A 22,128-nucleotide genomic window follows, 5' to 3' on the forward strand; every position below is an offset into this window, starting at 1 on the left:
TTTCTTTCTTTGTTTTTTGTTTCTTTTTTTTTTTTTTCAGGCTTTTGCCATAGTTTCATGTGCTCACCAGAGATCTCTTAGTTTTCTAAGTTAACTTTTTTCTTTCTCCCATGAGCAAGAGAGTGACAGGTATTCCCCACAGGGCCTTCACAATGCATTTCACTCCCAGCTTCAGCCAGCCTTTGATCAGGGGCATACCTGCACCCGGTGTGTTCATGGAGGTTTCTGGGTGTGAACAGAGAACCTTCCGACAAGGGCAGCCTTGCAGAGTATTGTGTTCATACTGTGCCACCTCCAGTTCCATGGATACCTCTTCAACACACAGTTCTAGGGATCATATCTTACTTGAACAACTCCAGTAAGCCAGGAACACAGCAAGGATGTCCAATATTTTCACTGCTTTTTAACATCATATTTGTGGTATGGCTAATGCAATGAAATAAAAGAACAAACAGTTAAAAGTGTAAGAATTTAAAACAACACATAAGGCCCAGCTGCAGGGGTGCAGGCAGTAGAGCACAGCCGAGCAATACTGCAGCCATTTGGGCCCCAGGGTTTGGGATCCAGGTTCAGTCTGAACATGTTGGCATACCTGCAGATACACCATGATCCTGGCCCACTAGGAGAGGAGGCTGGGTGCAGAGCACGTCACAGTGCAGCAAGACCATCAAGATTTCCTTCCTATACGTGTCTATCTGTCTGTCTTTCTCTCTCAAGAAATAAAGTGAAAAAAAAAATCAAAGATATTAGCTCTATCTGCATTAATTCATAATTTTATTGTGATCCCAGTAAAAAAATATGAACAAGTTGTTTTCTGGTGCTATACAAATGAATTTCGAAATTCACATGAAAAATAAACATGTAAGAATGACAAGGAAATGCCTGAAAAAGTAGAACAATTAAATGGGACTAACCCTCCCAGTTACACTGCAAATTCTGCCTGATTAAACATGAATCAAGGGCTTACAATTCTGAGCAGACAGACCAATGGGAAGAAAAGAAAAATTGAGAAGTAAATCCAGATGCAGGTGGAAATGTATATGAAGATAAGATACTGCTGGTCTGGAGACCACACTTCTAATCACAAGGCTTTGATATAAATAACTATGGGGTTAATAATAATCTTGTATATGGAATTTGAAAAACTCTGAAATAAATTCCTTTGTGGTGCCATGTAACTGTATGAATAATGGAAACTTCCAGAAATACTGTTTATTTTAGGTATAAACTAAGTCTAGTCTTTCTGTAGCCCTGTTGACAGCTTGCTAGCATTTTCTTGGATCTAGGGAACTGGATTATTTCTGTTGACACACATTTGAGAGGCTTGTAGTAAGTCTTTTAAGGCCTGGGAGATAAGTGGGCACTGATATGGATTTGACTTTGGAGTATAGCCAGTGAATAAATACACCAGAGGTGGGGGTGGGGTGGGGAACGATGGCTGTTAACCATGCACTTCCCGTTATAGGCTCAGTCAGGGAATATTCCAAGCACTGTGATGTTGGACAAACAGAAGGAACTTGATAGCAAGGTCAGAAACGTGAAGGACAAAGTGATGGTGAGTATGGGGTAAATACATACATTAATTCTCTAAGTTTTTGTAGAGGGGACATTTGACTCTTCTTAGGGTAAACCTTGTAACAATTCAGTCTTAGAAGTAAGTAGTTTTGCTGAAGTTCCAAACCGTAAATACACACACTGGTAAAACCAATGACCATGTAGTCTTTTTATGGCCCTGTTGTAACTTCCGAATATGAACACTTTCTTGAATGACCATGCAGTCAATGTCAACTTTGCTCCATTGCCCAGTAAGCTAGGTATGGCTACAAAAAATAGCCCGTATGTCTACGCCTCTCAATTCACAGAGGTTAGACAAAGCTCCAGGATAAACTTGGCCCATCTTCCTCAAACACCTGCTTTTCTTCTGTGACTTAGAAAAGGAACAAAAACATGTTATTTAAAGAAGTCATGATACATTACTGATTAGAATGAGACATCCAGAGCAATTTTAAGATGAAACTTCCAGGACAGTTTATGGAAACTTATGATTTAACAACTTCATTGGGAAGCAGAGAACTCCTTTGGTGTATGTGTTGGTGTGTGTGTGTGTGCCTTCTCGCTACTGGTCGAGCTGTCTAGGGGAAAGGTAAGGAGTTCTGTCTTGGCTGAGACCTGCTTTTGTGGAACAGGCTTTCTGGGTAAGCAGGCTGTGGGTCTCTGGTGATGTCAGCATGGTCTTGACTTGTGCTCAGCAGACAGTGTCTCTCCAAACTCTAGACTCTTGGGAGCCATTATATCTTGCAGTGTCAGAGAAACTAGAAGCCAGGGGGATATGAAAAAAGCCAAGGAAGGTGATGATTGGTGGAAAACACGTTTGTCTTTATTTGTAGTGTATAGAGCATGAAATCAAGACCCTAGAAGATTTACAAGATGAATATGACTTTAAATGCAAAACCTTACAGAACAGAGGTAAGAGTTAATGATTAAAGCAGCCTATTGGCTGTGATCTTTTCTGTGTATACTGGATGATGAAGGTGATTATGCCTTCATATTTGCTCAGTAAACATTTTATGATTCTTGAGTTTCTACTCCTGGCTTTTTGATGACCCAGGCCAGGGGTTCTTTTTTTCTTTTTTTTTTTTTTTGGAGAGGTTTTTGCTATAGGGTGTGTGCGCTTGCCAGACAGACAGAGAGAGACAGAGAGACAGAAAGTGAGAAATCACCCCCCCAGGGGGGATGGCCATGCCGCAATCCCTTCTCTGTTCTCCTCTCAGGATCTTCGGCACGCACGCACACGTGCCTGGCGTGAGTTTTAAGCCACCGGGCCCAGGACGTGAACCGTGGTCGACTACAAGGGAGTCCAGTGACATAGCCATTATGCTAACTGCTGGTCCCAGGCCAAGGTTTCTTAACCTCAGTGCTGTTGACATTTTGGCCCCAGTAATTCTTCGGTGTGGTGTTTGTGAACTTTTTAGTAGCGTCCTTGACATCTACCCACCAGATGCCACCTCTGACCCCAATGGGGACAACCCAGACTGTCTCCAGACACTGCCAGATGTATCTGGATAAGGAACAGGTCACTCCAATTGATAAGCAATGATAATGTGCTGTTCACCTTGTTCGTTGTGCCTTGTCCACTGAGGGACATAGACTGATAGGAGGTTTCCTTGCCCAAATATATAAAGTACCTTCAAACATTCTAGTTCTGTATGTATGCACCACAGATAAGTTTAGCATTTTCTTTATGTTTTAAAGCAGTTTCACTCTGTTTTGTTGTTGTTGCTTACTTATAATGATAGTAGCAACTGAAAATATCCCAAAAATGTGCATTGTGTAGAACATATAGGGAACTGCTAGTAATCACTTGGTAGATATTACAGTTAACAGGAAGAGATTATCAGTGTGAGTTGAGTAAAAAGTGTAAAAGAAAGGGACCTCAGTTACTATTTCTTGATCATCTACTTCTCTTTCAAAGCTATAGATATGCTTTATTTTATATATATATCATATATATATAAAATAATATATATATATTAAAAATATATTTTTTTGTTTGTTTTTTTAAGAGAGGTTTTTGCTATAGGGCACACGTGCTCACCAGAGAGACATAGAGAGACTAAAGTGAGAAATCACTCCCTGGGGGTTGGCTGTACCAGAATACCTTCTCCTCTATTGTCCTCTTGGAATTTTGAGCGCACACACGCGCCCAGTGTGAGTTTCAAGCTACCAGGTCCAGGACTCGAATTGCAGTCAGCCATGTGAAAGTCTGGTGCCTTTGCCACTATGCCACCTGCTGGCCCTTTATTATACATATTTTGATCTGCAGCCTTGAATTTTGTCACTTATCCTCACTAAGGTGATATTCTGACCATGATTTAAGTGATAGACAAGCACTATTTGCGATTTGACATGCATAACTTGCTTTCAGTGACTAATTTTTATACTCAGGACATTTTTTCTTGTTCTGTTCAGTGAAGACTGTGGAAGGCCAAACTTCGTGTTTGTATTTTAATTCTCCTGAATATATGTGAATCTTGGCTTGTTGGTTTTGCCTTCTTAGACATTTACTATCTGTTGTCTCTCTCAATTCACAGAAAACGAAACCAATGGAGTGGCAAAGGCTGACCAGAAACAAGAGCAGCTGTTACTCCAGAAGATGTATTTAATGCTTGACAGTAAGAGAAAGGTAGGATTTCCTTTCTGGAATGGCATGTTGCTTTTATCACAGACTGTAAATAATGGACTCAAAGTTTAGAACAGCGAAAAGTATTATTTTTATAGCCACTTGGCTTAGAGCCTCAGTGGAAAGTAAGTGAATATTTACTTTGCTTTTTAAAATCTTTTAAATTTCAGTGACCAAAAAATGTATTTATTTTACCTTGTTTCTTCTTCTCCCTTTAGGAAGTTGTCCACAAAATACGAGAGTTGTTGAATGTCACCGAACTTACCCAGAACGCCCTGATTAACGATGAACTGGTGGAGTGGAAGCGGAGGCAGCAGAGCGCCTGCATCGGGGGGCCCCCGAACGCCTGCCTCGATCAGCTGCAGAACTGGTAAGGTGCTCTCTAGCGCACACTGGCAGCTGACCGGCCACCCCCCCTGAATTCTCTCGGTGCACCTTTGGGCTGTGTACGTTGAAGTGACCCTGTCAGAACCCTGGCTTAGCATTTGACAAGTCCAGCTCCAGCTTACCTTAGAAACACTCCCTCGGGAAGCACAGCATTATGCACGACTCTGGCCATGGGCAGCCACATCTGCCTGGTGCAGAGCACTCCCGTGTGGTGGGGTGTTGTAAAATATCAGTGGCATGATCATTATAGAACACATCCAGTCATGTGAGTACTAATGTTTTACTAGACACTACATAGTGTGGAGCATTTGGTGGCTCAAGTAACACCAGAGTTTGTCATGGGCTATTTATTCAGTCATTGCTCCAGTACACGCTTAGTAGATGCTTGCCATGTGCCAGGCACTGTACGGATGCAGGCACATACAGACGAATGACTCTTGGTCCTACTGTAAGGAGCTCTCCGTGTGGAGCGGGAACCTAGACATGGTGACAGTTCCATGGTTCCAAGGGACTATCAAAAGTCCCTCACAGTTCCCGGAGAACAAAGGAAGGAGTCATGAGGAAATGTTTCCTAGAGGAGCTGCTCTTTGAGACCAAATAGGGCTTCTTCATGTAGACCAGGGAGGAGACGTTCTTTCTGGTCGAGGGAACATGTATGCAAAGGCAGAGGATGGACCTGCAGTGACTGCCTCTGGGATGGCTGGAAAGTGAGGTGTCAGAGAGAGAAGGAAAGTGAAACTGGCAGGAGATCCTGGTTGGCTTTATACGTTGAGAATCCAGACAGCAGCACATCGCTTTCTCCTTTGGGTGGAGTGAAACAAGCATCTTTGTTCTTTCCTGTCCACCTGCCCCCAGGCTGCGTCTCCCCTCCCCACTGCCCTGTGCACAGCACCTCTGTCTGGTCTCCAGAGGCACCCTGTGCTCCCGTCATTGTCCTGACTTATAGCCTCAGTGGCTCCTCACTGCCTCTTGAACCCCCTGAGGGCGTCTGCCTTGCTGCTTCCCTGCCTCTGTCCTCCTCGCCATGCCCATTTCTGATCCTGGTTACCATGAAGATCATTTTTTGAAGTCATGGATCACCTGGAAGCCCTGTCCCCACCTCTCTCTCCTCATGCAGTTCTGGGTGGTGGGCAGAGGCAGTGATCAGCCAGCACATGCTATCGTAGTCTCTCCTCCCCGGGTCACTAAGTTCCTTTACACCAGCAGAGCCTTGTTCCTGGTTCTGTGCAGGGAAGTTGCCCGTCACAGCTTGGCGTCTTGATTCTCTTGAATCCAGGCTGTGTTGGGACCACTTAGACACCTGTGTCTTGTACCTTCTCAGGTTCACCATCATAGCAGAGAGTCTGCAGCAGGTTCGTCAGCAGCTCAAGAAGCTGGAGGAATTGGAGCAGAAATACACCTACGAACATGACCCCATCACAAAAAACAAGCAAGTGTTATGGGACCGCACCTTCAGCCTTTTCCAGCAGCTCATTCAGAGGTAACTCAAGGGAGATGTATGTGCACCTCCTTTAATGATTTTATCTAGAGGAACGCTTTATGGCCATTCAGATTATTTAGAAGGCTTTTTGGGGTATTTACATGCTTTTGTATTAATTGATTTTTCCTGAATTCTTTGACTATGCTAAAGGCCTTTATTATTGGGGTCTCCTATTTTTCCTTCTCCCAGGGCCAGGGATCTTGTGTGAAGACCTAGCACATCTGACCTCAGGATCACTGTCCTCTCCTTCCCATACCATGGCGTCCTCCTGTTTTTAGGCTCACAAATCCTTTTTTTTTTTTTTTTGGCGAGATTTTTGCTATACATGTGCTCATCAGAAAGAGAGAAACAAAGAGATAGAAAGCAAGAAATCATCTCCCAGGGGGCATGGCCACACCACAATACCTTCTCCTCCATTCTCCTCTCGGGATCGGGGCATGCATGCACATGCACCTGGTGTGAGTTTAAGCCACCAGGTCCGGGACTCAAACTGCGGTCGACTACATGGGAGTCCAGCGACACAGCCATTACGCCAACTGCTGGTCCCAGTCCTCTTTCCTGAGCTCTTACATAGTAGCCTTCCGGCAGCTCCCTCTCTTGGTCCCTTCCTCCTGAGACCTATCACCCAGTGCTATCCCAGAGGAGAGTTTCAGTTTAATCTGGGTGGAGCCCCTGAGCTGGGCATTTGGGGCTCCATCTCCACAGCCTGGGTCTGGCTGGTCTCCACACTGAGCATCTGCATGGACCCCGTTTGCAGGCAAACTTGCCCACTTGCTCTTCCCTGGGCTCATGCTGTACACTTAATTTCACCATGCCTCTCATGACACGATTTCCTCTACCCTCGATCTTTCCAGTCATACCAATTTAGAACTGTATTATCCTGCAAGTTTCGGCTTGTATCCATCATGAACTTTTTGAGTTTCCAAACAGATATTATCTCCTTCCCAGACCTTGTGTATTTCTTCCTTTATTTCTCTCCCATTCTTTTATTATCATCATTTATGTATATCTATTATCTTTGTTGAATGTTGGAAAATTCTGGAAGACAAGCATATCTTGATCCTCCTTTGCTCTCAGTAGGCCTAGCACAGTGCTTTGAATTTGATGATTTGTTCGATTGTTTATTATGCTTATTGACTTAATGAAATGTCAATAATTCTTTAAAATAATGAAAGTGTCTTTGGTTTCTTGTAGCTAATGTCCAAATAAGAATACCTACCTGTTTGTTGTATTTTGAAAAAAATTAAAGATATTAGCTTGGGTTTTTCATGTAAATTTGATTCTTAATTTAGATTGGTAAGTGAACCTAGTTTTCATTGTTGAATAGTTATCATAGGTCATTATAACTCTGTTTTTGTGAGTGTAAATTAGTTTGGGGATTTTTTTACTACCTAAAAGACATTGTTTGTTCATCTAACTTGTCAGACTCTTTCAAAATATTCTTTGGGTTATGTTCTCTAGGTCTCTTCTCTTTAGGAGAAATCATTTTTTACTGTTTCAGCTGTAATGAAAATTCTAATCTATCTACACTTGGCTGGGTATTTACAGCTCATTCGTGGTGGAAAGACAGCCTTGCATGCCAACTCATCCTCAGAGGCCACTGGTCTTGAAGACTGGAGTGCAGTTCACTGTGAAGCTGAGGTAATAAAGGATGTGATTCCATTCATTGCCTGTCACAGTGTGCACCCCTACTTTCCTTTTACAGATCTGTTACAGAACATGGTTTAGAGGAGAGACTTTTTCGGAAGACCTTTCGATATGACTTCTGACTTATATAAGCAAGATTCTTTATCAAAATAGAACTATAACTGATGCATGTGTGTGTGTGTATGTGTGTGTATATATATATATATATATATATATACACACTTGATTTTTTTTCCTGTTGTATACATAATGCATCTTCATGGTAAAAAGGAATTCAAACTTGTGGAAATATGTTTTGTAAACAGTAAAAGCTCCCAGCAGCCTCACTCCTCTTGAGCATAAGCTCTTAACTTGAGCTTTATCTACCCCTGTGTAGAGTAAGTGAATGTGGATTTAGGACATGCACATTTTTCTAGTGAATGGAGTCATAGCTTTCACGAGATTTTTAAATTAGTCCAGGATCTAAGTGTCTGTACCACTGCAGTGAACAGTCTAGAGTCTGTCCTCCCAGTATTTTGTCCATAGCTACACATATATATAAATTTATGTATGTTATATAGTGTGGCATACCCCATTTCATTTTTTAAAAATAGGATTATTCTGAATTTTTATAGGTTTTTTTTTTTTCTGGAGAGGTTTTTGCTATAGGGTGTGTGCTTGCCAGAAAGAGAGAGAGACAGAGACAGAGAGATGGAAAGTGAGAAATCACCCCCCAAGGGGTGGGCCACACCACAATCCCTTCTCCTCTATTCTCCTCTCGGGATCTTGGGCATGCACGCACACATGCCTGGCGTGAGTTGCAACCACCAGGTCCAGGACTCGAACTGTGGTCGACTACGTGGGAGTCCAGTGACACAGTCATTATGCCAACTGCTGGTCCCTGTTGTTGTTTGTTTTTGCTATAAGGCTCATGCACTCTCTGGAGATACAAAAGGAAAGTAAGAAATCATCCTTTGTGAGGATGGCCATGCCACAGTCCCATCTCCTCCATTCTTTCCTAGGGATTTTGGGCATGTACATGTGCAGCGTGAGCTTTTCAAGCTGCTAGGACTGGGACTTGAACTGTGCAGTCAGCCATATGGGATCCAATTGCCTTAACCACCGCAGCAGCAGCTGGCCCCTATTATCCTTTCGTAGCCCATTTTTCTTCTTAGTAATAATTGTAGGAATGTTTTCACATGACAGCATATGGCCTTGCTTTATTCTATGAATGGCTGAATCCAGTTAGCAGTTCCTCCAGGGATAAGCTGCAGAGATGTCCAGGAACTGAACTTGCCCTGAGTGTTGGCCCCAGTCCTTTTAGATTTAGATTCTGGGCCAGCAGGATTACAACACCACACTCATGCAACCATGGAGTCCTAGAACTCACAGATGGAAGAGACAGTAGAAATCTAATTGTGTCTGCCTGCTCCAGTAAACTGAGCAGACCAGAGACCCGTGGGTTCCTTGCCAAGGTCTCCCTTCAGCAGAGTGGAGGCTCAACGGTGCTGGACTCCCAGTTGAGTGCCTCTGCCTTCCATGTTCCCACTCTGCCTTGGATGACCATAGATGTGACCCTCATTTTTCTGATTAGGTGGGCAATAGTTTTATTTTCTCCCAAGGGAACATACTTCAGATACAAGTTGTATCAAAAAACTTCACTATTTTGGGCCAGTAGGTGATGTTGCGGTTAAGGCAGGTGGGTCCCATATGGCCAACTTCACAGTCCAAGTCCCAGATATGGAGGCTTGGAGCATACATGTCCAAAATGCAGGTGAGGATACATGTCCAAAATCTCAAGAGGAGTTTGAAGAAGGGATTGTGGTGTGGCTATCCCCCCTAGGGGGTGCTGTCTCACTTTCTCTCCCTTCTCTCTGCTGAGGGCACACACCGTATAACAATCGAAAAAAAACCAAAAAACAAATAAACAAAACACACACAAACTCACTACTATTTCTCACCTATATTGATTGACCAGAAACAGAAATTTTGGTAAAACCCAATGTTGGCAAAGTTATAGAGAGAAGTAGGTACCCTTAACTAATTTGGGGTAGGAATGTAAAATCAGTGCTGCTCTCCATCAGAATTTAATGTTATAATTCTGTTCTGCCAATTCCATAGCTAAGAATTTATCCTAGAAATACACTTTCAAAAAATGACTAAGTGGATATATAAGAATTTTGGTTTTATTGTTTGTAATAACCCTAAACTGAAGGGGAAGTCGTTTATCTCAATGTTCATAGACAGGGACTTAGTATAATAAATTAGCTATAACAGATAATTCTTTAAAGTAATGACTTTTATTTTTCTTTCTAGACTGTTGGTGAAATTACAAGAGCTGAATTATAATTTGAAAGTCAAAGTCTTATTTGATAAGTAAGATATTTTAATATTATCTAAGATACATGTATAGTTGAAATGCTGGGTTTGCTAACCAAATAGGAACTCCTCCCTTCAATGAGCAGATTCTCCAGATTGTCTACACTGGGAGGAAGTTTGCCTCCCTGGGGACTTTGGGCTGAGCCTCGGGGCTTGACTCTGCTGCAAGTGAGCCGAAGTGTATAGTGAAATCTTCTAGGGCCATTACAAATGACCCAACAGATTGAAACCAGTAGTTCCCCTTCTGGATGTTGAGAGCTTTCCCTAGAGTTTACCTGTGCCTTTTTAGACCGTAAGTGAACAAAGGAATAGGTGCGTGTGGGATTGTCTTCAAATCTCACAGCAGCTGGACTCGGCACACCAACCCCTATGCTAGGCCAGCCTCAGAGGAAGGGGTCTTAATCAAACCCAAGTCTGAAGATGTAGCCCGCCAAGATTCGGAGGCCAGTCAAGGGTTGTTCTGGAGTGCAGTCAGCAGCTTTTGCGGGGGCCTGTGTGGAGCCTGCTGGTTCTGGGCAGAGGGGCTCCAGGAATGGACAGGATCTCTCATGGAGATGCCATGTAGAGCAGCCCATCCCATTTTGCCTTAGACCCTAGGCCTGAGCTAGCCCTGACCTAGCCATTACACTAAGGAAGAAGGTAGCTTTTTCCTCCCAGATATATTTAATGTTTCTGTTGGCTTATATCATATGCTGGTTTAACAGTTTTCAAAATAATTTATGATCACCCCCAATTTTTTTCTGGCTTTTTGTCTCTTTCTACTCATGTAAGAGTAATTTCTTTCTGTATTTTTCAGTCTGTACCTTTGTCTTTGCTATTTTCTTGGGCTTTTCTGTGTGTCAGTTAGTTTTCGCTCTCTAACAAACCACCCCCAAAGCTTCTCATATTCTGTGGGTTATAGGGGGTCCTTCTGGTCAGGGCTAGCCTATTTGGAGCTAGGTGGTTTGTCACAGCCTTGTTACATGTTGGTTGCTCAGCCTGGGATAACTGGGTCCTTCTTTTTTTTTTTTTTTTTGAGAGGTTTTTTTGCTATAGGGCATGTGCGCTCGCCAGACAGACAGAGAGAGACATAGAGACAGAAAGCGAGAAATCACCCCCCAGGGGGGATGGTCACGCCACAATCCCTTCTCCTCCATTCTCTTCTCTGGATCTTGGGCACGCACGCACACGCGCCCGGCGTGAGTTTTAAGCCACCGGGTCCGGGACTTGAACCGCGGTCGACTACATGGGAGTCCAGTGACATGGCCATTACGCTAACTGCTGGTTCCCATCTGGGTCCTTCTTTATAGGTCTCTCAGAGATGTTAGCCTGGGCTTTTCCTACGGTAACAGTGTGCAGTGTTCCACTCAGGCAGGGCCTGTAAGGGTTGGCCCTGGAACTTCTATAGCATTTTTCTGATCCATTCTGCTGGTAACATTTGCCAGTCAAGGCCTGCCGAGATTCAGGAAGTAGGGAAATATATTCTACTTTTTAGAGAGGAACCACAAAGGTTTCGTGGCCATTGCAGTTTCCTACCCTCTGCTTAGCTCAGTCTCGGTCATAGGTCTTCCATGCTCCTTTGTCTTCCCTGTCTGTTCCAGCTCTTATAGGCCGTTTTAGCTTTGGCAAGGCAGCTTTGTATCACTCTGTTCTTCTATTTTAATTTTTTTTTTCACATGAGAAAATAGGTCCCTCTTATAGCTGATGGTCATTATCGCCCGCAGAAACGTTGAATGAGAAAGGAATGGGTCACCGACTTATGTAACTGTGAGCGGGCTGACGATTTCTAATCTACGTCGGTGCGACTCACAGAATTATTTGACCAGAGCCTGAGCGAGTAATCACTGAATTTATGTAGGATGCACAGTTGTTCAAGATTTTAACCTAAGACAAAACTTAAACTTCCCATTTTTCCCAAATAATGGACTATTCTAATGCTTTTATTTGAGCACTAAAGATAATAGAGAATGAAAGTAAGACTTACGCGATGGCAGTAGAAGGTCCTCTGAGCTCTGGGGCAGCAGAACGGTGCCAGCTGCGGAGTCCCCTTAGCACAGTGCGTCGCACAGAGTAAATCGTTACTCAATAAACAGCCATAACCAGAGCTCACATTACTGGGGCTCCACTGCCTGCTTTATTTTTAACCTCTTAGCTCATTTTCCCCTGCACGGTATCCTGTAAGGTTGGTGCCATCTGCATGTACAAATACAAATGAGAAATCTGAGGCCCAGACCATGTATTTGCCTAAGGTCAGTCAGTGACACTTGACTGAACTAATGTGGGTGGATTGAGGAAGGGAGAGACTCAACTAAAAGGCAGCAAAACCACAGGCATAGATATATTTTTTATTCATTTTTTACTTATATGTACACTTCCAGTCTTGCTAAAGCTTGTTTCAAATTTTAAATACTTGTGTATGATTTTTTATATAATGTGTATATTTTGCAGAGATGTGAACGAGAAGAACACGGTAAAAGGGTACGTGTTACACTTTACATTATATTTTGCAATCTTTTTAGTTTCTTTGTTTACTAGTTCGAAGGCTTTTAAGGATCGCTATCCTGTGTTGTACAGATTCAGAAAGTTCAACATTTTGGGCACACATACGAAAGTGATGAACATGGAGGAGTCCACCAATGGAAGTCTGGCTGCTGAGTTTCGACACCTGGTAGGAAGACCAGGCTTTCCCATTTTTTGTAGTCTCTGGTTTAATAAGATTGTTCTCCCCCTTCCATGTTTGGGGGAGAGAGAGAAACAAAGACACAGGCACCCACAGGGTCTTCCCGCCATGACCTACCCCAGCCTCTGCTATCCCTGGATCGTGGCCATGTGTGTACTGGTGGACTCAGGGAGGCCCTGGAGGTGAACCTGGACCCATCCCACATGGGTCAGCCTTGCAGAGCATGTTATGCCTGCTGCGTTGCCACCCAGCCCCTGTGAGGACTCTGACAGTAGAGTGACCCTCTGAGTCACTGCTACGTGGAGGGCACCCCAGACTTCATGGCTGGTGACTTTCCATCAGTAGCACTTGAGCACCTCCCTTGTCCCGGGACTGTTCACCGTGTTTTCTGCCAGTCTTTCTCCCAGAAGCATTCCTTTTGAGCAGCATCAATTGCCGTAGAAATATTTCCCAAACCTTTGATGCCCTTAAATGGTCTGCGTTTGCCACCTCCATGGTCTCAGTGGAGTCTTGCAGTTTCTCAAAGGTTGTGGCTCCCATGCAGGTCCTAATTGTTCCCTCTCCCGCCTTCCAGGTATGGCCATGTACCCAGGATTCTCCCCTCAGCCCTTTGTCTGCTTCCCCTTCCTGGTGGTCTCACCTCTAGCCCCTGCCTCCATGTCAGCCTAGCTCTACCACTTTGTCTCCAGGCAGCAGCCTCATTCCACTGAGCACTTCCTGCCCTTCCGCCTCTGAGAAAACAGGGGCTACCCGTTGTCCTGAAGTTCCATTGGTGCTGACCCCAAAGCTCCCTGGAGCTCAGACCTGGCAAAAAAATGTGGTCACCTTTTTCACTGCTGACCATCTTGTAAACCAGCAGCCCTCATAGCTAGGAAGCTGGACATTGTTGAGAGCCCCGGTTCAGTTCAGAAGTCTGAGAGCTGGGGTGGCCTCAAGGCCTCAGTTGCTCTCTGGAAAGCTCAAGGAGTGAAGTTCACTTAAAGGCAATCCTAGCTGGGCTTGGAATCACTGGACCTCGCCTGGAAGAGGCTGCTGAGGGATCGGGGAGGGAGGAGAGGCTGTCCCCTGAACCTGGGGGTCATGAAACAGCTAATAAAGAGGCTCGGAGAATCATTCCAGGAATGTTTGCAGGAATGATTACCAGGGCCTTACCAGAGAAAGGGAACAGACAGCAGTTCCAAAAGATCCTCCAAACCCAGAGGTGTCCGTACCCTGTCAGGTCCCTGGGGAGAGATCCCTGCACGTGAACCCCGAGAAGGGCCATTTCCTCTCTTCTGCAGCAGTCCCCAGTTTTTCTACACACTGGGGTGGGGAGTGGTTTCAGGATGATGCAAGCACACTACATTGATCATGCACTTTATTTTTATTATGATTACATTATAATAATAAGGACCACTACTAATCCTTGGCCTAGACGTTGGAGACCCCTGCAAGGAAAACATCACAGTCTTCATTCTTCCTCTTCCCAGCTTTGGCCTAATTTGTAAATGAAGACAGCAGCTTTGATGGTTGGCATGCTGTTTACTAAGATGGCTTCTTGTTTTGTAGCAACTGAAAGAACAGAAAAATGCTGGCACCAGAACTAATGAGGTGAGTTTCTCTGTTGTGACTGCACCCTAACCAGGCAGGTCTGCCCAGCAAGGGCGGGTAGGTGTCCCTGAGGGCTGGGGACACCTCACAGAGTTGTGTCGACCTGGCAGGGAGGGACAGCAGCTGAGTGTTGGTCCTGGCATATGTAAGATTACAGTAGAGCCACCTTCCTGCTTTGTGGTTGTCAAAGGACTTTGCGCACCAACTGGTTGAGCCTGTATAGATAGCCCTGTGGAGGAGCCGTATTGGGCTTTGGTATTCTAAATACCTTCCAGGTGAAGACATCGAGTCCGGGAAGATCGCAGAATTTGGCTAAGAGTACACAGAGAACTAATGTCAGAGCTGGAATGAGAGGCCATTTTACAACTGCCTTGCTGGCAGCTACATCCCTGCCGGGCTTCCTGCCTTGCAGCCCCACCTTGTAGCACTGTCTTTTCATCAGTTTCCTTCCTATGACCTGCTCCTTGCAGAGTCATGTTTGTGATGCATTCAGAAATGAACCATGGACAAAGGATGCAGTGTCTGCAGTTGTTTTGAGGTGGAGCATTCTGTCCTTTATGCACATACAGTCTGCCATCCTCCCACCCCACAGTCAGCGGAGGTCGGGTGGGACAGTGGCACGAACACAGGCCTGGCAGTGCCGAGATACCTTCTAGCCCTGGTTCACATCTTAGCTGCCTTTGTGACCTCCCAGGCCTGTGAAGACGTTTTGTAAGCCATCCAGTTCTACCCAAATCAAGATGCTTTACGAGCTGCCACACTTACGTGAATCAGCTTTTCCAGAGGTAATCACGCCTGAAGCACGAGTGCACTTTGCACCTACCATCCACGTGAGACGTGTGGCCCTCGCTGGTGGGGCTGTGGCTGAGCAGAAGGGGCGGGAGTCAGGAGGTCTTCGGCCACGAATAAGTGATCCTGTTAGAAGGCGCCGTGTCCTCCTTGACATCCTTTCTCTGAATCTGTAACCCTTGCCATCATGCCAGCCATCTTGCCTTTGGGATGACACTGGGAAATGTGGAGTAACTGAATATTAGAGTTCTGAGTTGCAGCTGATTGGGTCCAGGATCTCTGACCTGTTGCAGTGTTCATTAGGCTTTTGAAAGTTGCAGGATTAGTGAGTAAATTTCTGTGTTTTTCTTTTTCTTCTTTCCTTTCTGAAGGGCCCTCTCATTGTTACTGAGGAGCTCCACTCCCTTAGCTTTGAAACTCAGTTGTGCCAGCCGGGCTTGGTCATTGACCTCGAGGTAAGACTTCCGTGGATCTGAGGAAAAAAACTATTTATTTATACTTACAACTGCTGCCGACATTTGTATTTCTCAGTTTTTGTTTTAAAGATAGTTACCTAATTGCTTTAAAAGGATGACCTTTCTCATCTAATACTACCTTAACCTTAATTTATGGTCCAGAAAGCCAGAGAATTGAATTAACTTCACATTCAGTAAACTCAATGTTCCTGTCAAGATTGCCCTCATTGTTTTTTATTTAGCATTGAGACTTATTTTACTCCACCTTCTTTCCAGTATTATGCAACATTATGTTTTTATGTTTTCAATGTCACTATATATATCTTTTTATATTATGCATCTCTTAACAAATTATCATAGCTATTGTTATTTTTAGGGACTTATTTCTTAACTGAAAGATACATACATCAAAAGGAAACTGTGAACAAAAGAGCATAATTTTACATTTCTTGTTTTAAGTATAAAATATATGCAGACTTACAAATAATGCCCTGCTTAGTTTTGAGGCCTGAAGAGCTGTTTGAAGGTGATGTTTCTGTGATTTGGGTGATGTCAAGGTCTCTGTCATCTTTCAGACAACATCTCTGCCCGTCGTGGTCATCTCCAACGTAAGCCAGCTCCCAAGCGGCTGGGCGTCCATCCTGTGGTACAACATGCTGGTGGAGGAACCCAGGGTATGAGAAACTGCATACTTGCATACCAGGGCCTTACCAGAGACCCCCTCCTGTCACTACTGCATCTCGGGAACAGCCCATAATGGCCAGATATTGAACAGGAAGTGACGGAATCTGTGTGGTGTTACAAAGGATTCTGGGAAAGTAAAGCATACGTGTGTGTGTGTGTGTGTGTGTGTCTGTGTGTGTGTGTGTGTGTGTGTCTGTGTGTGTGTGTGTGTGTGTGTCTGTGTGTGTGTGTGTGTGTGTGTCTGTGTGTGTGTGTGTGTGTGTGTCTGTGTGTGTGTGTGTGTGTGTGTCTGTGTGTGTGTGTGTGTGTGTGTCTGTGTGTGTGTGTGTGTGTGTGTCTGTGTGTGTGTGTGTGTGTGTGTCTGTGTGTGTGTGTGTGTGTGTGTCTGTGTGTGTGTGTGTGTGTGTGAGAGAGAGAGAGAATTGCCTTTCTATTAGAATAAACTCAATGATGCTTATATAACTTTTATCATGGAAGAGGGCCTTTTTAAAAAATATGTATATACATCCACTAAATGTTCCATTTTTAGAGTGTGGATACTCACTATTGGTTAGTTATAGTTAAGCAAAGCATTCATGTTCTGTAAAGGTACTGGGGACATTTAATTAGAGTATCTCTTTTCCTAGGGGAAATATAAGGTTAGGCTCCTTCGAGCCTCTGGTCACAACATTTTTGTCACACCATCTATCTATCTATCTATCTATCTATCTATATATATATATATATATATATATATGAACCTTCTTCTGTTTAAGGACACCTCGTGTGATGTATTTGTTGATTCATTAATTGAGCTTAGAGCCAGTAACACTATCGCTGTGTGAAGTGTGTCTAATGCACGTTTTCTCCCTAAGACACATTCCAGGCTTTGTGTCCTTGGAACATTTGCACATGAGCACTACACATGGGAGTCACTCTAAACAACTGCCTCAGCAACAGAGTTGCAGAAAACACGGCACTGACTAGACCATGATAAGAACACGTATTTATGGTGTGAGAGTTGACACAGGAAGGTGTGGAGGCATTTTATTCTGACTTGGATGGGAACATGTGTTGAGTGACTCCAGTGCCACCCTGTGCATGGGCATGTCTTCAAATGACATTGAAGGTGCCAATAAATATTGATTTTGAAGTTACAAGTAAATTTAGTTAAGGAATTATTTTATTTAACTTTATGTATTTCAATTTGACCAGAGAGAGAAAATGAGAAAGCAAGCCATCAGGTCTGGGACTCGAGCCACGGTTGGCTATGCGGGAGTCCAGTGCCCTTAACTACCATGTTACCTGCCAGCCCCTCTAAGTAAATTTTTATGAGTAAATAAATTCATAAATGTGAATCTGTAGGGGCTAGCAGATGGCATGGGAATTAAGGCAGACACTGGGCTGCCACATAGTAGACCACAGTTTGAATCCTGGACCTGGCAGCTTGAAGTCACACTGGGTATACGTACACACACGTGCCCAAAATATCAAGAGGAGAATGGAGGAGAAGGGATCGTATGTGGCCATCACCCCTGGGGGGTTATTTCTCACTTTCCCTCTCGCCGTCCCTCTCTGTCTGTTTCTAGCAAGCTTGTGGGCCCAATAGCAAAAACTTGAAAAAAAAAAAAAAGTGAATGCAAATAAAGAGAATTAGCTGGCCTTGTCATCCTCTACTATGAAAATAAGTGTCTGTGTCATGTGAAGTAGAACTGGCCTTTGGGACGGGCCCATGGTTTAGTACCCAGCTTCTTCGCGGTGACCTCAGTAACCCTGAGCTTTTGGGTCTCTCTCTAGAACCTCTCCTTTTTCCTGAACCCGCCATGCGCACGATGGGCTCAGCTCTCCGAAGTGCTGAGCTGGCAGTTTTCTTCTGTCACCAAGAGAGGTCTCAATGTGGACCAGCTGAACATGTTGGGAGAGAAGCTTCTTGGTATGAGCGTCATCATGTTTTATATACATGAACATAGACATTCACAAAAGTACTCTCATTGCTCTTTTCGCTTTGCTGTTTTGTTAAATGTAGAACGGTATTAGAATGTGTCGACTTTTCAGACTAGCTTCTTAGAGCTAAGTGAGAGTCATACCTCACCTTGGAAAGAAATCTAGAGCTGATAAAGATTTAAATAAATCCTTTCCACTTTATCTCATCTGAACATGTTTTAGGATTCCCAAGGGAAAGCTTTTTTGAATTACGTAAAATATATTACTTGTGGCTAAAATAATTTCCTTGGTGAGATGAAAACTTATTAACCAGGGGTAGAAAAAAGAAAGTCCCCGACACGGAAAGAATAAGATGCTCAGGCTGCTCAGGCTTTCACCATAAACCCAAGGGTTATGTACCAGAATGGCCCAGGTCGCAGGAGACACTGTCCCCATGAGAAGACTCCCTGTCTCACCAGCAGTTTTACCTGATCGAACAGACCAGACCATGGTAGATAACTGCATTGTGGTGGTTAATATCAGTGGATCTTTTTAACGTTTCTTTCTTTTGAGAAAGAGACAGGTACCCTTGACAAGCTCTTACCATACCACAGTCCTCCCCCAGCCAGTGTCATGGGCCTGCCCGCTGTGTTCAGGTTAACCAGGGAGCTGCATGGGGCCCCCAGGTGCCTCTAGTATCGTGCAGTGATACCACCTGTGCTACCTTGGTTGAGCCTTGTTATCAGTGGATTGTCTTCCACACCAAACAAGTCAAAGACCAGCCCAGCTATAGTAGGACATGGGTATTACCACTTGCAAGGCTGGAAGCCACAGGGAGACCCGGGTTCAGTTCTGGGACCAACCTAAACATACCAGGCACAGTTACACATGCTAGGTAATATGGGCCTGGGGTAGGAAGGTCATGACACAGTGAGACCAACCCTGTCAACAGTTCTAATCTATGTCTTCCTCCTTTCCCTCTCTCTCTCTGCCTCTTTCTTCCCCCTCTTTCATTCATTGAAGAAGAAAAAAACATAATAATGACCCAGCTGTGGTGGTACGTAGTAGGGCACCATTGGCAATGCCAGAGCCATGTGGGGAGCTCAGGTTCGGATCCCAAACCCACCTAAACACATCAGGTGTGTAGGCTTGCTCTTGTGAGCCTGGCTGGCTGGTTGCTAGGCAAGAGGTTTGCAGCGCAGTGTCAAGGGTATCTATCTCCATGCCTCTCTCTCTGTCTCGCTCATGAAAAAAATAAAAATAAGCTTTAAAATAAATACTAAAAATCAAAGTCCCACTAGTCTCAAGGTCAGGTCTTTCAATGAATAGGATAACTGAACTATTTCTTTAAAAATCCGCAGCTTTCTGTGCATCAGAATGGCATCTGCTGCAAATACCAGCAGGCCCTTCCTTACCAGTGTCTCCCAGCAGTGCCTTCTCTTGGCAATGCTGCTGTCACAGTGGGGGCTTGTCCCATTTAAGAAAAAGTATAAAGTCACCTTATTCCATTTCCTCACATGGTGAGAGTTAGGAAAGCTGCCTTTTCTGCCTGTAATGGCTTCTTTGTGTTTCTCTTTGAAGAGAGGTAGTGGGTTTAGCACTTCTTTACAGCCTGGGATGCTTTAATGTGTGCAGCTAATAACCCCAGGCTTTCTCTCCTTTCTCTCACTTGACTTTCGATCTGCATGAACCTTCCTGAGCCCATATTCTGTTTGGAGGAGGGTTAAGGTAAATGTGGAATTAATTCAGAAATCAGCTTGTAAAATCATGTGTCAGTTAACCTGACCACTGAGGGGTGATCTTGGTCTTTGAACTTTGAAAAGTATTCTGTAGGGTCTTCAGGAGGGGATTTTATGACAAGGGAGAGAAACAGGGGGAAATGATGCTGGATGGGGAAGGACCAAATGGGGACTTCTCGGGAGAGCCAGGGTGGCAGGCTTTGGCTTCAGGCCAAAGGTAAAGTCAGATGGTGGCCTTGGAAAAGAGGATGACACAAATAGGGATTTAAGAGCCTTGTCCCCAGTTCAGAGGGGAAGGAGGGATAAAGGTGGCAGAGAGGAAGGAGGTACAGATGCTGAGGCTTGGTGATGTTTCCATTTTCTCTAAGATCTCTCTTGTTACGGTGCCCAGCAATCTGCCAAGCATTCCTTTGTGCCATTAAAATCACACCCATCTGCCTGTGTCTTAGACTTTAAATTTCCACCTTTGACAGCAATCGTATGGTAATTGCTCAATTAATGTAGCATTAACCTGTCTTGAAACCATCGGCCATGCACCTACAGTCTTCCTTTTCTGGGTGTTAGCTCTTTTCTCTGAGAGCAAATAGAAGAACCATCAGTCCCAGCAAAGTACCTGAATCGATTTCTTTGCTAAAAAAGGCTTATCTGTATTCATGCAGGTCCCAGTGCCGGTCCCGATGGTCTTATTCCATGGACGAGGTTCTGTAAGGTGGGTGCCTTCTGGGTTTTATATTCTCAGCTCTTCTGGCTCTCCGTGGAGGTTCTCATGTCTCACCGTGGTAGTTATTTAACTATTTGCTTATTCTGGCATGTTTGTCTCTCGCCCACGGAGCCCCCAGGGTACATTGTTGACTTTCCTTCAGCGCAGGCGGTTGGTCTCCAAGTGAGAATCTGACAGGAAGCACCTGCCTGCGTGATAACATTCTTGCATATCCGAAGCGAGTTTTCTGCTCGCCCACACGGGCCCCTGTTTGGCAGCTTGTTAGCTACTGTCCATGTGAAATATGGGCTCTGGAATGAGCCTGCTCAAATAGAGGGGCCAGAGGAGGGAGCAATAGACCCTGCAGGGGTCACCGGGCAGTGCTGACTGGTGTGAGGGCCGCTCTCCTTTCACTGATTCCCACTAGAGGCCGTTCTCTGGCTGGCTTGCCACTGTTTGGAAAGGGAAGCTGAGCCCGGGGCCAGGGACACGCAGAGCTCCAGGTCCCAATGGCAGTTAAGAGGAGATAAGAGGCGGCTGCTGCTCTGTGAAGGGCAATGTTTTAAAATGAATTTTTAAATTTAATTATATTTATTTATTTTAATTTGACCAGAGAAGGACAGAGAGAGAGAGGAAAAGTGAGAAAGCAAGCTGCCAGGTCTGGGACTCAAACTATGGTCAGCCATGTGGGAATCCAGCGCCCTCAACCACCATGGCACCTGCCAGCCCTGAAGGACAGTTTTTGCCAATTAAAATCCCACAGCATGAGGGGCCCTGGGAAGTTGCTGTTTCACATTTCTTGGTTCCTAATGTGTGCCTCTGTATACTTTCAGGAAAATATAAATGATAAAAATTTTCCCTTCTGGCTTTGGATTGAAAGCATCCTAGAACTTATTAAAAAACACCTGCTGTCTCTCTGGAATGATGGGTAAGGGCCACCGATGGATGTCATTTTTAAAACATTTTTAGTACAAGTTCCCTTACTTTGAGATCGACAAGAGGCCTGTGCCAACTTCCTTGTTGACAAGGCCCGTGTGCCCGTGTAGGGGTGTGCACTCACAGGCTGTTCCCCAGAGGCTTCATGAGAGTAGAATTGCCGAGATTAAACTTGTATTTTCTCAGATATATGCACAGGGGTCTACAGAAAGTTTAGGAAACATCCATATTATGAAAAACATGATACATGCATTTCAAATTTTTGCATCAAAATAGACTTGTACTTTAATTTCATCTTTTCATACATTTTTGAAATCCCTTCATATATGTATTTGCAAAACTAAGCAATTAAAAAAACCCAAACAACTCTGAGTGTTTTTCATGCATTCACTCAATAAGAATTGTTTTTTTTTTTTTTTTGGAGAGGTTTTCGCTATAGGGCACATGTGCTCGCCAGACAGACAGAGAGAGACAGAGACAGAAAGCGAGATATCACCCCCCAGGGGAGATGGTCACGCCACAATCCCTTCTCTTCCATTCTCCTCTCAGGATCTTGGGCACGCACGCACACGCGCCTAGCTTGAGTTTTAAGTCACCAGGTCCGGGACGCGAACCACGGTCG

At 44.4% G+C, this 22,128-nt stretch overlaps 1 protein-coding gene across 1 annotated transcript in view; it reads left to right on the forward strand.

The window, feature by feature from the left end:
- STAT1 (signal transducer and activator of transcription 1) overlaps window positions 1–22,128 on the forward strand; it is a 51,829-nt gene that overhangs the window by 17,874 nt on the left and 11,827 nt on the right. The window contains exons 8-21 of the mRNA XM_006147815.2: window positions 2,388–2,466; window positions 4,092–4,183; window positions 4,399–4,550; window positions 5,889–6,047; window positions 7,596–7,688; window positions 9,990–10,049; window positions 12,480–12,509; window positions 12,606–12,699; window positions 14,260–14,301; window positions 15,462–15,545; window positions 16,121–16,219; window positions 18,006–18,141; window positions 20,530–20,579; window positions 21,404–21,498. Of these exons, the coding sequence (XP_006147877.2) occupies window positions 2,388–2,466; window positions 4,092–4,183; window positions 4,399–4,550; window positions 5,889–6,047; window positions 7,596–7,688; window positions 9,990–10,049; window positions 12,480–12,509; window positions 12,606–12,699; window positions 14,260–14,301; window positions 15,462–15,545; window positions 16,121–16,219; window positions 18,006–18,141; window positions 20,530–20,579; window positions 21,404–21,498 (1,265 nt within the window). The remainder of the gene's footprint in view (window positions 1–2,387; window positions 2,467–4,091; window positions 4,184–4,398; window positions 4,551–5,888; window positions 6,048–7,595; window positions 7,689–9,989; window positions 10,050–12,479; window positions 12,510–12,605; window positions 12,700–14,259; window positions 14,302–15,461; window positions 15,546–16,120; window positions 16,220–18,005; window positions 18,142–20,529; window positions 20,580–21,403; window positions 21,499–22,128) is intronic.

The sequence above is a fragment of the Tupaia chinensis genome, unplaced genomic scaffold (genome assembly GCF_000334495.1).
Source record: "Tupaia chinensis unplaced genomic scaffold, TupChi_1.0 Scaffold000225_1, whole genome shotgun sequence".
In the NCBI taxonomy this organism is placed as follows: domain Eukaryota; kingdom Metazoa; phylum Chordata; class Mammalia; order Scandentia; family Tupaiidae; genus Tupaia; species Tupaia belangeri.